We start from the raw sequence: 16,445 nt of genomic DNA on the forward strand, positions 1-16,445 counted from the left end.
TAATAACTATTATTTCTTACCCAAGTCGTAGTGTTCGTCGGGTAATATATCATCAAGGGTAACGTTCGCCAGAAGCAACAGGATGGGGAAAAGTCCTGGTTCATGGCGAACCTGCCTTCTCAGTTCCCCACGGCTCACCGCCAATCTTCTACCCCTCACAGAAGAGCTGATCCTGTCAACAGGTAGAATACTCGAGTTAAACATTGTTTATCACTCATTTGGAATCTAATGTTGAAACTGACGTAATATATAACTGTTATTGTTGAAAAACTTAAAGTATTTATTTCATCTATAACTAGAATTTTTTTTATTTTCCGGACTTTTTGGACACTGTTTCTATGATCAATAATAATGTTTGTTTATAATAATTTTTCTACACTATTTATTTAATGTGACCATTATTTACCTTATATTTGAATAGTACAAAATTAACACTTCTTTATTTTTAATCCGCTATTTTAAAATACAAAGCGTATTATTATTTCATCTGAAATATTATTATTTATACTTCAAACACCAAAACAGAACAAGTTTTATTATTATTCATGTCACACACAATTTTCGTTCATAATATATTTAGTTTATTATTCTTTTTATTGTTTACATGTGAACGTCAAGTTTTCAAAACAAAAAATATTTTAAAACATCTGTTGATTAAAATTTTGTATCTGTAATCACATCAAGTCTGTTCAAACTTTCTCGTACATTTATCTATTTATCTGTATTACGATGAAATCCAGTAAAGTGCTAATTATCTATTCAAAAAACAAAATTAATTTTCATTAAAATAACTTTAGATATATCTTCTATCTTTATATTAAATAAGAATAAAAATAATATATACATATGTCGTTCTTAAAGAGTAACATCATACAGAGAAAACAACTCTATTATGAGTATAACCGTAATTTTTTTAATGCAGTAAAATTTTTGATATCATATTTTTTTACCTAGTGGTTTACTTAGAACAATCTAATAACAATAAACATAAATCTGAAAGAAATTGACATAACATACCAACCGTAAGTTTATTATTAATAACAAGACAAGAAAGTAAAATAAAGCGTATTATTACTTACTAGTTAATACTTTTCGAACATTCACGAACAATATTTTACAGCGATATAAAAAACATATTTTCCACGCATTACGTATATAATGATATATGAAATGTATAAGATACAATATGAACAAATACAATGCTTAATAGTTATTTTTCAGACTATGTAAATGAATATTACTTTGCATTAATTAGTAAATTATAAAATAACAATATTTTTAATATAGCCTACTATAACACCATCAAGGATAAAAATATATTAAATTACATTGTACTTTATAAATTCAATTTTAGTGATAGTCATTTACATCAGCTTCAATATTACTTGTATTCGTTATAATAAGACGAAGTATAAAATGAGTTTAATTATTTATTTGTTATTACAGTAAGTATTACTTGAATTAATTATTTAATATTCACTAACAGTATAAAAAATGTATATTTACCACGCATTTATGTATGTATGAAATTTACAAAGATACTATGACAACTCATCTATATTAATTAAATTACTCACCTCAGCCAATTTCTAATTGAGCGTTGCCGCCTAATCAAGTTGTTGCTACGCATGGTCTTTGCTTTTAACACTCGTAAGACTAGCACAGTATCACTCCTCAAGAGAGACTGACCAAGTTCAGCGTGGTCTCTGAGGTCTCGCTGCCGATGGTGGGGGTAAGAGGTGTGGGCGGGGCTACTGTGTAGTAGGGGAGCCTTGAGTGGGGGAGCCTGGAGTGGAGGTTAACGTTACTATATTATCAGGAAATACAGAGCAGTAGAATAAGATTAGTAATTAGATTTACCTAAAATAAATATTACAAATCCTAGGACAATACCCAGAATTTTTAAGTTCTTGGCGTAAAAAATTTAAATGGATCAATAAACATATAAATAAAGGTATTTGCGATTTAATTTGCGCCTGTTATAATACAAACATTACTTCATTAATTTATTCTTTTGGATTAAATTCATATTCGAGCGTTTAACACTTTATTTATTTAATGCTTGCAAATATTGCATTACCTTTTTCTACGAATTCATAGCAATCAATTTAAGTCAAGAAAGCTACATATTGTTGAATGATACATAAATCTGTTTAATATTTACGATGGCTAGAAACGTGTACATTAATAAAATACTACGTAACTAGCAATGATTTCCCATTAATTAGCAATCTTAAAAATTATATAGGCTACATTTGTATATTAATATTATAATACATATAACTTGACACACTAAATTGGTATTACTCTGCTGAGGAAGAATTTACTATAAAGTTTCCAATGTCGGTCAGAGTCAGCTGTATGAGAGGTGGGTTGAAAAGGATTAACTAAGATTATTGTAATATGTTAAAATCCTGTCTATAGGCAACTACGAAACTTAGGAAAGTTATTTTGGAAGATAACATTAGTTTACATTTCTCTATCTATATTTCTGCCTTATTATGAGGGTTTGCGCAATTACGATAGTTAGGTAATCATTAGATACGACATCTTTAACACATTGGTCTGATTGTACTGGTACTCATAAGGAACACTATAAAAGTTGCCCAGCTGCATCTAAAGCATTTTTATAATTTTAATCTTACTATATATTTTTGTAAAAGTTATTAAAGTTACCTGTTTCAGTTTAAACTTCTATATTGTGTAGTTGTAAGTAATAGATATCTATTTTCCGGTTATTTACATTAGATTTGATAGAGAATTTTATGACGAATTTTAATTAGAATGATTCTCAAATGTCTTTAAATATATTTTCTATTGTATGGTTTTTTGTTTTGTATTCAGTAAATAGTTCAAATTCTTGAAATAGCTTCAATTATTATTTTATGTTAGAGGAGGACTATTTAAAAGCCATTTGAAACTTAAAAAGAATTTAAATTGACTCTAGGTACTACTAAACGAAAACATTATTTATCTATATATAAAAATGTTTTATGTACTAATTGTTTTATTTTTAAATAAACATTGATTAGCAAAACATACTTGATCCACTGTTAATGAACCCATACTCTCACTTTATGTATATTTTTTAAGACATTCAGCGCCATGTGTATCATAAATGATACACACCAGCACTAATGTTGTGGGCCATGTGTATCATTTATGATACACAAAACTGTTAAGGCAGGGGCCGAGGTAAAATTTTCATTTTTACCGTCAGGGGCCAAGTGCGATTTAAGATCAATAGTGCTTTTAGAAACATAGTACTATAATTCTTTTTGAAATCAGACGAACAGTATTGGCAGTACGTTAATTTTTCATGTCTGTGCAAAAATGATACACGTGGCCCAGACTGTGACAATCAACTAAAATTTTGTTTGGTAGGGGCCATATGTATCATTTTTGCACACTTGATAATTTTTGTATTATTATACTTGAATTTTACGAATAGCCCTGTTCTTCAGGTTGACATGCTGATTTATTAGTGTTAGAAAATGGAGGAAAATAATTCTACAAAAAAAGACGATGATGTATACAAAGGTGACAATTTTACTCCAAGAAAAATGAAGTCAATGAAGACGAGAGCCAAATGAAGACGATAGTGATGTTAATGTGAGTGGGGAAAGCGAAGTATTTGACTCTGATCGTGGTCCGGAATATCATCCAAGTGTGGACAGTGATTATAGTGACACTCGAAAACCACGATTCAGTCGACTATTTAAAAAACGATTTGAAAGACAAGGTGATGAAGACAATGTAGCATCAAGACCTTCAATTACAGCCAGAGAGGATGTGGGTAGTGAAGATAGTGAATATGAAAAACTACTAAAAAAGAAAAACTACCGAAAAAGAAAGAAAGCTGTAAAAGGGGCAACTGAAAAAAAAAATTCAAGCAAGAAGTATGAAGAAACATAAAGTTGAAACAACAATAAAAAAGAAAATTTACATGACATAAAAAAAATAATAACAGGAAAGTTACTGAGAACGAAACTGAACAAGACAAAGATGAAATAGACAAAACGGGTGACACTAGCGAGGAATAAAATAAAGAGGAAGAGAATTATTGTGAAAAAGATGAAGATAATAATGGCGATGATGATTTTGATGAAGATGACGACAACGAAGAAGAAAATTATCAAGAGTCTCAAACAGAAGGAAAGCGAAAAAAATAAGAGAAGAAAAGGAAGAGGACTGCAATGGAGCATGAATATAAATTGACAGTTTTTGGAACAGAAAGGGACATCAAATGGGAAGATTGGCAAGGAAGACAAAAAACATTCTCTTTTACTGGGCGGGCAGGAATAAATCCAGAAGTTAGTGTACAATTAGCAAATAAAAATCCAGTTGATTATTTTTTGTATTTTATTGACGATGAAATAATCAATTTGATGGTTGACAAACGAATCTTTATGCTATGCAAAATATTGTAAATGAAAGTGATGTTTTCTAATTTTCTAATATTCTAACCTCAATCAAGACTCCATGACTGGGAGCCGACAGACGCCGTAGAAATAAAGAAATTTATAGGTCTTCTTGGCTGGATGGGCTTAGTCAAATTTCAAAATTTACGTGTCTATTGGAGTAAAAAGAAATTGTACGATATACCACTTGCCAGAAACACGATGAGCAGAAACCGCTCATTGTTTACACGGTATGTGACACTTGCGAAGGATATCCCTACATGTGCCGTACGTGTTTCAACAACAAACACTAGTTTTCTAATTCACGAAAACTTACAGTTTTTATTTTAGCAGCTCAGCTAATGATCTTTTATTTTATAGGTACCCATTTAATATTCATTTTATATTTTACCAGTCGTATATAGACATTTGTATAATAAAACATGTTTAGAAATAGAGTGTATGTACTTCATTAGAAACCTGTGATCTAAACAGTAATCTGACGTCCTGGGCCGGAACTGGCCGGGTTCTGTGGTAGGCCTGGGCCATGACATTCAGTCTATAGTGTTAAAAGCATTGTAGAAGAGCTCAGTTTTGATACATATGGCTCAAACTAGAAACTGACGTATGTATAAGAAATGACACACGCGGTCCACTTGGTAACATGGGGCGTGTATCATTGTTGATACACATGGCCCTGACCGATAATATATGGAAAAACCTAATGGCCCGTGCTAAATGGATTGTGTCATATGCCCTGGCGCTGAATGTGTTAATTTATATTAAAAAAAAACTACTATATAACTCTTTTGTTCTATGTATAATATGAACAATACTGAAATCCTAAAAAAATTATGTATTTTATATTTAAATGTATGACGAAAATATAGCTTAACAATCTTTGAAAATTCTTAACTTCCATTAACGCAAGGTTTAAATACATAATATAATGAACCAAATGATTTCAAAACACACGAATAACTAGTATTTACTTTTTTGACATTTAAAAAAATGTTCTCCATAGTTCCTCTCTCAGTTCTCTTTAAAGATCCGGTTTAGTGTTTTAAAAACGTAGCAAAAACTAATTTGTGGATAATCGCGACTAAATGTAGGCAACAAATACAGTGACTTGTTTTATGATTTGTTGATTATAATAGAGAGCATACACGAAATGTCTTCGACATTCCTGTTGTATTTATAAATATAGTAATCATTGACAGTTTTATTTCTAAGATACGTAAAAAATATTTAGTTATTTTTTGTTTGGACTCGGTTTTCAAGAAATAAAATGCAGATTTCATAGCTTTAAGAAATATTAACCAACAAAACATAACAAATATAACAATATCAATGTTGCAGAGTAAGGCCAACTATGTGAGTCATCTCAGTCAGGGTAGGTAGGTAGGGTGGGCTGCCCTAATCACGGTGCGCGCGCATTCGGGTGTAAAGTAAAGGTCGCCTTGTAATCCTCTGGATAGCGGACAAACTATACTTCCAAGAAGGTCGCCCGGTACCTGTCATGACCATGGTGTACTGAAGGACTCTGAAGGTTGGAAAATTCCAGAACCGAAAGTCTACTAACCCTTGCCGACATCATAAATTATACTTTTGCGGTCTGTAAGAATGGCAGACTATTTATAATTCTTAGAAATAGTAATAGTACCGGCTCTCAAAACAAGTCTTTCAAAAACTGTTCACGTTGCAACATTAAGTTACCAAATATGTGTCACACCCTACCCATGGATAAGTAATGCTGATTTCAGAATCACTTAAAAGTTTCGGAGTAATTTACATATATAGTGAAAATTTATGATTCATCGATTTACTTTGTATTTGAAAATCCCGGTAATATCAAACCTATATTTACATATATCTCTTTTATACGTGTTTTATAACTCAGATATGAAGGTTTTTATGTTGTTTTATTAACATTTTCCAATTTTCCAGTCAATGTACTATATCCAACAACTATTTATAACTTTCACGGGGCCGCCTGTATTTGTAATTATTTATTGATGTAATTTTGCAAGGTTATATATTGTGTCTAACTAAAAATGTTACGGGTAAACGTTTGCGTAATTTGACAGTTAAAATTAGTTGTACAATTGTCTCCTCCAACTGAATTTGTAATTATGGTTAAACTTAATGAGACGTTACTCTCTTTACTAGTCTTCTTGGCTAGCCACAAAACGGAGGCACATTTATAAACTTAAATATGCTGTATTGGTGATTATACGTACAAACATTAGGTGATTATACTTCCAATGAAAAGTATGTTTTAAAGCAATCTATAGTATCTCATAACAGCATTTTAGAACGCAGTATAAGTAATTTAAAAAATTTAACATAATTCAGTCAGACATTCTTAATTTTATTCAGATGGCATACATTGCTTAAGTTGTTGGAGGTCAGATTCCGTTATATGCCCCCAATGCTTAAATTTTTTTCAATGAACTTAGAACGTTATAAAACGATGTAGTTGAGTAACAGAACTAAAACTATGCCCCCAACGCTAATGTTTCATTTACGGATGATTATAATGAATTACATTGTTTAACTAAAATAAATGGGCTCTTTAGGTCTGATTAAAAATGTAACTTAACCTCTGATCACACAATACACATTGAAATTTATTTGATATATATATTTCTAAATCCCTTTGAAAAATACCATACGGTCCCACCTAATATAGACCTACATCATAAACACTATCACTAAGAAGAAAGCATTGTTAAAAAGTTAAATGTTAAAAAGAAATATCAATATTAAATATTCCTTTATAAGGTAATAAACATATGAACAGGCACAGTGGTCTTTTCTCTAAGGAATATTGAGAATCAGCAAACAAGTAAAGCGTGGTCTTTATAGCGCAGGAAAATATTTTTATATAATTTTATTTTATTAAAACTTTATGGATGTAAAAAACTCTTATTGAAGTAAAAAACTTAAATAGAATTATTAGGTATCTTATACACTTTGCGTTATAATACAATATCTGGTGTTTTATTCAAAATAATTTAATACATTTAAATCTATAGACAATAATTCTCTACTAAACTGTTTGAATCAGTTTTTAAACTATTACTTATAGTTTAGTATGAATTATATATAGCGTACAATCATTTCAACTCATTCCTATCTTACTGCAAATTGTCTAAACATTTTCTGTAAGACATAATTTAGAATATAGTTCTCTTAATTGTTATAGTTTTTTATCACATATGCATGAACATATCCAAGTGTAACTGATGTGTCAAATACCTGAGACTTTATAAATCTATTCTTTCTGAGCACTTTTGGTTTAAGGGACAATTAAAACAGACACCTTTCATGTATTTTCCAAAAGAGTACAAATTAATTGTTGTATTATGATAGTCTCCATAAAAAATCATTAATAAAAAAACACAACATTAATATAAAATATAAGATTACAAATCTAAAAAAATACTTATTTCCAAGTACTGATGTAATTATATGCCTCAGTAGATAGACTGAGACAATTTTATCTTTTCTACAACACAAAAGAGCCCTCGAGTAAGGTTTAGTAACTAACAGAATGAGTACGAAATTATAGACTATTTTTTCTTGAAAAGCTGTTCATTACTGCATATAAAATTGTTTATTTTTAACAGTTAAACAAGAATTAGTAAGGCATTGCTAATTTATTTAGTTAGCATATACTAATTTCAATTACTTACAAATATTTAGGCTAATATATCCCGCTATAAAAGTTATTCAGAATCAAAGTTTGACAAATGGTTCTCGTAAACAGCTTTCATATGTTTATCAACTAAGTAAAGACAATTACAAAAGTAAGATGTGGTTTTCTTATTTTGAATATCATTAGGCACCGACTCTCTCGCACGCTTTCGGTACAGAGAGGTTTCACATTTTACATTGAAAATGTCAAATTTCACATTTTACATTGAAAATGTCAAATGTCACCTAAAAATTTTAATTTTTTTAAATTTGTATTTTATTTCATAAAAAACAGAGCCCACATCTGAAATAACTATAATCCAGACGTATCTTAGAAATAATAAAAATTAAAAATAAATTAGAAATTACAAATAAAATGTATATAACAAGAAAATTAATAACTCTTACGTGAAATGAATTTTGTTCCAAACATTTACTAAGCTGAAACGGTTCAAAATCCAAAGAATTAATCAGGTCAACATATAGGCAGTACAGTCTATACGGGTAATAACCCTATAAGTAGCAACAGAAAAACGTAACTATGATGCTAGAAGATGGGCATGATTCCTCTATTTTAACCAAAAATTCGGTATTATGAAATCTAGAACTAATTAAAATGAACACAACTTTTTGCTGTTCACGCCTTTATCCTTCGTGGGTACCTAGGAGCGCAAAGATCAAGGTAACCACAAAGGAACCCAATTCCACTCAGCCAGTTGGGACCTGGGCAGCTCCTAATTGAAAGTTTAAACAAATGATTGACAACCCCTCACATTATGAATAAATATTACATACACCTTACACAATAATATCTCCTTATAACAAATGATTGCAATATTTTTTTCTCGACAATATCCTGTTCGATGTTTCATTTCGGTTGTAACGGAACCAACTCCTGCCCACTCTCCCCCAATTGTTGATTACAAAATACACAAGTATCGTAAGTTGCCACGTCTCTCTATCTTCGACCTTTATTTGTGTTTGTGCAAATAAATACTCTTTATTTAGGGTTCTCCCATTTTTGTCGAAAGTTAAAAGTTGACAAAATATGGAGTTAATTAATGAACACACTTCTTGAACTTGATGGCACTAGAATGAAAAAGGTAATAAAATAATTTTTAAAAATAACCAAACGATTCTAGCCAAGTTGGCCAGAATAGGTAGGAAAGTTTGGCAATCACTTTAAAACTTAAAATTTTACATTTTATTAGAGAGCCTTATAAACAAGCCTTCAAACAAAATGAATATAAATAAGAAATATAAATATATTCCACCAACCGGAAATACAGCACTTAAATATAGTTGTTCCTAATATAAAATAGGAAACGAGTATATGCAAACCTGTTGTCACATGGTAGCCTACTCAAGGGTGGCAGATGTATTGCTACGATTTCGGGAGTACCGCATACTTCATCACTCTCTCGCTGCAATGTTTGCGGAATCACACTTCCCATCGGCTTTTTCTCATGAGGGCTTTGGACCTCCAACGGCAGCCTTAAAAATGTGTTTTGGCTATCCTTCTCAATGAAGGAGCGTCATAGCCATTAACCTAAAAAACATTAGTTACATATTAATAGCATAAAAACAGATACAAATAATAATAAACAAAATTAAACTATCTAATATAACATGCAAGATATATAAAATAATTATATAAAAGTGTATATTATTAACCATCACCATAATAAACTATAACATATTATAACTATAACTAAGTATTTATATAAACACGGTATTTGTATTACTGTAAAAAAATTCTATTTATCAATGTAATTTATTTCACATTAAGAAGTAAACTACGTTTTGATAAACACATCCAACAATTATTCACTACTGCACTACCTAATTATTCTACCGTCACCAGTTCAGAAGATGGAATGATGTTTTTTAAATGTAACAGATTTCTTATAATTATTTAAAAATCTGTTAATATCAATTATCCGTATCAACAAAAACATGCAATGTAACAAATCTAAGTAAATAATAATGGCCACAACATGTTATTTAGTAGATATAATGTGTAAATTTAACATATTGTTCTACGTAAGTTATAATGCTAATTAAAAAGTGATCTATAATAATTAAAATCAATTATTACCTATCAATAATAGAATAAATTATCTGGACAATAAAATGTACATTCAAATATTTCACTTAAGCTAACCAAACTTCGAACAACAGCAATCATGTTAAAAACTTTTTATCATATTTTATATCTACAAGGGTTTTTACACAAAAATAGTCCTAGACAATTATATCTCATTTAACAAGTGTATATATACATAAAAAATATACTTTCAGACTGCTATAATTAATAATAATTTCGGAAAATGATATTTAAACCATAAGCAACAAAACGGGATTTTGAATTTGAACTGATTGCACATTTTTTCAATCCACCGATGTAGAGTAAAATTCAACAAATTAATGATAAGCTAACAAAATTGAGTTATTTATTGACATAGTGTTGTCAAATGTACATATATAACCTCTATTTGCATTTTATAACTACAAATATGTCGACTAAATTGGTAATAACATCTATAAATTGTACATGTTTGTATTAACAATATATAGACTTCATTTACGTTCAGATTACATTACTTTCTTTCGCTGATGTACGCATCTAATTCCGCATCTAACTCCGCTGCAGTTGGGATTTTATTTTTCGTTCCTCGTCCATCACCTCTTTCGTCGCCATGACCACCTCTTTTGAAACCTGCAACAGGAAATATCAAACTTGAGCGAACTTCTATTGATGTAATTCGCATTAACTTCAATACAGTTATTTATTATTTTAAGGGAACACAACTTTAATATGAGAATGATGAAATGAGTGAATTTGTCATCAAGGACAAGACAAATTTACATCTTAAAGTTTTTTTTCCCCAATCATTAATTCTTTTATATACAAGTAAATCCATATTTTTAATAATTACCTACCGTAGTTTTCATTAGTTATACGGAAACCTATCCCCTTCATACCAATATAGAATAGTAGAAGGTCAAAGTAAAAAGATTTTAATTAAAAGAATTTTCTCACCTCGTCCACCATCTTTGCGGCCAAAACGTCTAGCACTAGGCCTGCGGGCGAAGCCTTCTCTGACTCGGTTGGCTTGCCCCTTCATAACGGCAACATCAGACGTGGTTATTTCAATCTGCATGGGTCGACCTGTAAATATGCAACACAATATGTAAACGGGTTTATAACGTAATAAAGATATTCGGTGATTATGTTATCCACTACTTTAAGGCAGTGTGAATAATAACATGCAAACAGGATTTGACACGAGAAGGATTGCGTTAGACACATATCTTCAGCACGTAATTAACCAAATTATCAACGTTTTTATGGATGATAACTTATTGGCCTTAAGCCTTTTTGTTCAAATTAAATAATATGTATTCATTGTGTTACAAGTGAACTTTAAACAAATTAAAAAGAGAAAGAGGATGTCCAAATCCGAGAAATGTAAAGCGTTTCTTGTAATACAACGGTAGTAAATGTTTATAAATGGTTTTTCTTTGATTCCCTACCCATTATAGCATGAAACTAACTGTTATACATACTGTACTCACCATCTAAAGGAACCCTGTTGTACTGTTTCATAGCTTTGACTGCATCTGCTTTTCGGTGAAATACGACGTACGCTGAACCCATGGAGCGACCAGACTTGTCATAATTAACCGTTGCACTGTGTAGAGGACCAGATTCTGAGAAGAGTTTCTGGAAAAAAGGTATTAACTATTAAAACTACGAACAATAATATAAATATGTGCATGTGTTCTTGTGAATGCACCATAAAAATTAATAAAATGATTGAGAGGTTTAAAAATTATTATACTTTATGAATACAAATGTATTTTAATTTACATAAAGCTGTAATTTAAAATCTACTTTTACAAGAATAAAGAAGAAACTCAAATGTCTGGTGTAAAAAAGCTACTTATTGGTACTTTTACTAAGCCTTGGTATAATTTAATTTGACCTATTATTAGTATAAAGATAGTATGAATATGAATGTATATATAATGTAATAATTGGGGCCTATATAACAAATAATCTAACATATACGCCTTTAATTTTAAATTTGTTTAAAGTTGCGACAATAGTAATACAACAATAATATTCTTTTGTTTTGACCAGCTATATCTTAATTCGTTTACAGCATTTAGCAGAGTAAAATATTTACACACACACGAATTTAAAAACAAATTGTATTCGGATATGAAATATAAAACTTTTTTTACCTGCATGTCTGAATTTGATACTCCATAGTCCAGGTTTGAGACGACTAGTGTTGCACCACCTCCTGTCATGCTTAGACCTCCTGCTCCCCTGCTGTTGTAGAGAGTCCGGCCATTATACAGATCATGCTGCCAACGGCTGTTGCTATCGTCAGGAGGCTGAAAGTAAATACACGAATAAAACCGTGAATTATTTAAAAAAATTTCCATTGTTTGAAAAGCATCTATAAGCACTAAAATTTAAGATAGACAAAAGTTAAACTATTTAATGGATATAACCTCAACTATAGTATCCCATTCTTTTGAAAAACCTTTAAATATTCCTGTGTATGTATACAGGTAAATTTACAGGTATAAATATATATATATATATATTCATTAATCAAATTTGTGTAAATGGCAATAGCCTAATTTAATTTTTTCCAATAAACATTGAATCGCAAAGAGTACCTGCTCCGCCGGGACTCGAACCCGGATCTCTCACTTTCAGGGTGAATGTGCTACCATTACACCACAGAGCCTTTACATTTTACGATTCAATTATTTTGTATTTGGCCAATACGCTATCTGCTCGACTGAAAAAATAGGAATATCTACGCCTATAGCACAACTGTATTGTGCTAAAACCACTGTTTTAGTTTAGGCTAATAATATCATTATAAAACGTAGAGACAATAGTTTTAATACTTAATAATTTACTTTATTTAAAGCCTAACAAGTAAAACATAATAATAAAAACAAATTTTGTCAACCGAACTAAAACAAATTTGCTATTAACGTAGCCCTATCTATTTTTATTTACGACTCGCCAAGACTTCAAAATATTTTATTTCTATATTTAAGCCTAATATTTATCACACTTAGTCTTAAACGTTAAAATTTTCTTAATTGATTACGGATACATATATAAATAGGAAGGTAGTCTAGTAATTCTTTCTAAATAATCTGTTACATACAAAGTGTACTTACTTGAGAATAGGGAGTTTCTCGCTGCTGAACTAAATCTACCTCTCTTGCTTCTCATGGGTCCTCCACCACCACTGGCGTTGTTCTTAAATTCCTCACTCTGTTTAATTATGTCGTCCAAACTCATTTCTAACTTATCCATCACTATATAAACAATATCCTGATAACAATACAATAACTTGAACAGTATTCTAATATCTAACGCACAAAAACAATCAAATCTTAAAGGCAGCCAACAACGACCTATCAGCACAAGAAACTTACTCAGACGAGTTCCAAGCAACGTATGAAGGAAATGGAGTTGAGTGGCGGGAACTAGAAGACAAGATGGCGCGCGCATCCAGCCGTGACGTCCACGCATCGAGAAAAACCAGTTTTCCCCCTCCACCCGTGCACATAGAGATCTGTGGTGGTGGACATTGCTATTGCATGGTATTTTTGTGTCATATAGTTTGTAGATTATTATAGCAAATAAACTAATTATTCTACTACATAATTATAAATGTGTTAATGTAGTGGTCATATTATTTATTCCTACTTGATAGACAATTTTTTTGTACTCATGAAAAATTTAAGAAAACTGGGGACCGTAAGTTATAAAGGTTGATATTGTAAAAAATATCAGAATATAAAACCTATTTATTCTCCATTTGATCTAGTTTAATAAATGTAATTTAATTCGTTTAAAATCACTAATAGTACATATTATTTTAAATTTATCTCTGTTTGATAAATATATATAATAAATAATAAAATATATAATAATTTCAATATACAAAACGGGACTATTCTCTGGTAGAAATGGTAAATTAATATTGGTGGTAGTGTTGCCTTACGTACCATATGCACTGTTTATCAAAGAGTACGTGTTTAACGACAATATAATGTCAATATTGCCACTATGGAACCATTACAGTCCCATTCGCTAAAATCTCGTGATTGTTAATAATAATATTAAAGCGTACACTATTAAAAAATTATTACAGTATGTCCGTGTATGTCTAACCGATTGTATATACACATTATTAAGGCCCCTTGCTTAACCCTTATAACGCCACAGACGCCGTATGGCGCATAGACAAACTATCTCCAAACGGCAAAGACGCGGTACGGCGCATCGACACAAAACTGCGTCTATAGCAAATTTAAGTTCCTTTTAAATCCGATCAATGTCACTAACGGTATGCGTCAACCATGTGTGTGGGTTATTGACCTATGTCAAGCGTCAAAATATAGCTGTCGCGTTACGTTGTTTGAAACACTCTCCCTGCCACACGGCACAGACGCCGTACAGCGCGCGCGCTTTTGTTTGCAGTTTGGCTTCAGGTAGTGCATGTCTAACCATCGCTGAGTCGGTTTCCTTCGTCGTGTTTTCTGTTTATATAAAAGAACACTATTAGGTTAGTTGTATATTTACAATCATGCATTTCTTTTTTATATTTATCACAAGTGTAATTTATATAATTGTCTGGTAATGTTTATAGTTTAGCTAATAAAATTTTGCGTGCCTCTTATTTTGACTTTATTTATATCTACAATTTAATGTCCCATATATTATATATGTACGGACAAGATAATTTTAAAATTTTTACTTTTTTATACTTACCATAATATTATAGAAAGTAAAAATAAAAATGAACTTTACACATTAAAAAAAATTTTTTTTATATTGTGCCGTTTGCTGGAAGTCGTGAAAAGATATACTGACGTTATAAGGGTTAACATAAAGATGTATTCATATTTTAAAAATACTTCTTCGGGCTACACCCTACTGGTCTTTACAGCTTCACTACAGCTAAAATATCTTATTAATTGAAATATCTTGTTAATGTTATTAATTACTCAGTAAAACTATTGTTTTAGCTGCATAGCTATCCTAATATAATTAAACTATTATTATAATCTGTTTAAAATATTAGTTTACAAATAGTAAGTTTGGTGATTTTATTATTTATAATTTCTTTAAAATAACTGATGAGCGTTAAATTTATTCAGATAAGAAATTTTAAATTCAAAGAAAATTATATTTTTAACAATACGTTATGGCAAATAATTAAGTACGCAGTGCTCAGTCAATACAGTAATGTGGATATCAACAACAAACAGAGTTACTTTTTAACTTTTAAAAACCTTGTATAAATGTTATTATCACAACTGCCGTTTAGAGGGATAGAATCTAAAAATATCTGGAATTTGGTCTAGCAGAGTCTTTCATAAATTTGTTGCTGTGATTCTGAAGCTTAAAACATCGATAAAGTATCAAGAAACGAATTGAAATTGATAATTTCCGGAAAACACAAGTAGTAGCCTACGTCCAAACTTGTCATGCTCTTCTGTAATCACATTGAAAATAATACAGCCTAAATACTTTTACAAAATAATTACGCATAAAATGTGTTCTAGCATTTATTTAGCAGTTGCTAATACTTTCAAGACAAAACTGTCTCTCGTTCACTTAGTCTTTAATCGTATTATAAAAAACAATTTAAGTTAAAAATATTTTGTGTAGGTGAACATACTCTGAAATTTAGACATGACATCTGTGCAATAAATCCCTCCAGATTACTGTCTAACTTTGTACCCAAAGTACCACACACACTTGACTGGTTAGATATAAGTCCCGTTAGATTCCAGGAAGGGTGCGGCGCGGTAACCAAATGAGAACAATACACCCCGAGGAGCCGCTACCGCTTTGTCTGGTTTTGGCGACAACTACAGTCCGAGATTAGGTTTGCCAGGAAGTGGAAAATGGAGTGTTTAATTTTAACCAAACTTTTGAGTTTGAGGGCGTTTTGTGGTTTAACCGTTGGAGATACGAGAAAAAGTCACTAAACCTTTCCTGTCGGAAATTTAATTTTGACTTTCGATTGTGGCCTCAGATTTGAGTTACGAGCTCTGGTTTAGTCGGTAAAGAGCATGGAAGGAAAGTCTGCAATGGTCAGCATCGTGATTTTTTTTAGTATAAATATAATACATACCTATCTTAAGTCAGTATTTTTAAGTTTTTTTAGGAGGTTTAATTTGCTCAGGAGTTAATGTAGTCATGCCAGGAAATTCACAGGGGGTTAATGTTACGGGGGGTTAAGACATCAGGGGGGTTTAATTTCCTCAGGAGGTTATCTAGTCATGCAA

General features: G+C 30.9%; 1 protein-coding gene and 1 non-coding gene across 2 annotated transcripts; both read right to left on the reverse strand.

The window, feature by feature from the left end:
* Positions 1-10,699: 10,699 nt before the first annotated feature.
* LOC124370790 (THO complex subunit 4-like) lies at positions 10,700-13,455 on the reverse strand. Its single transcript, XM_046829089.1, has 5 exons — positions 13,413-13,455; positions 12,351-12,394; positions 11,679-11,826; positions 11,143-11,271; positions 10,700-10,818 (listed from the first exon to the last, which is right to left on the reverse strand). The coding sequence occupies exons 1-5, from the start codon at positions 13,453-13,455 to the stop codon at positions 10,700-10,702; spliced, it is 483 nt and encodes a 160-aa protein (XP_046685045.1).
* On the reverse strand, positions 12,798-12,868 carry Trnas-uga. The gene has a single exon. It is a non-coding gene; the product is annotated as a tRNA-Ser (tRNA).
* Positions 13,456-16,445: the final 2,990 nt, after the last annotated feature.

Source organism: Homalodisca vitripennis, unplaced genomic scaffold, assembly GCF_021130785.1.
Source record: "Homalodisca vitripennis isolate AUS2020 unplaced genomic scaffold, UT_GWSS_2.1 ScUCBcl_502;HRSCAF=2648, whole genome shotgun sequence".
Taxonomy (NCBI): domain Eukaryota; kingdom Metazoa; phylum Arthropoda; class Insecta; order Hemiptera; family Cicadellidae; genus Homalodisca; species Homalodisca vitripennis.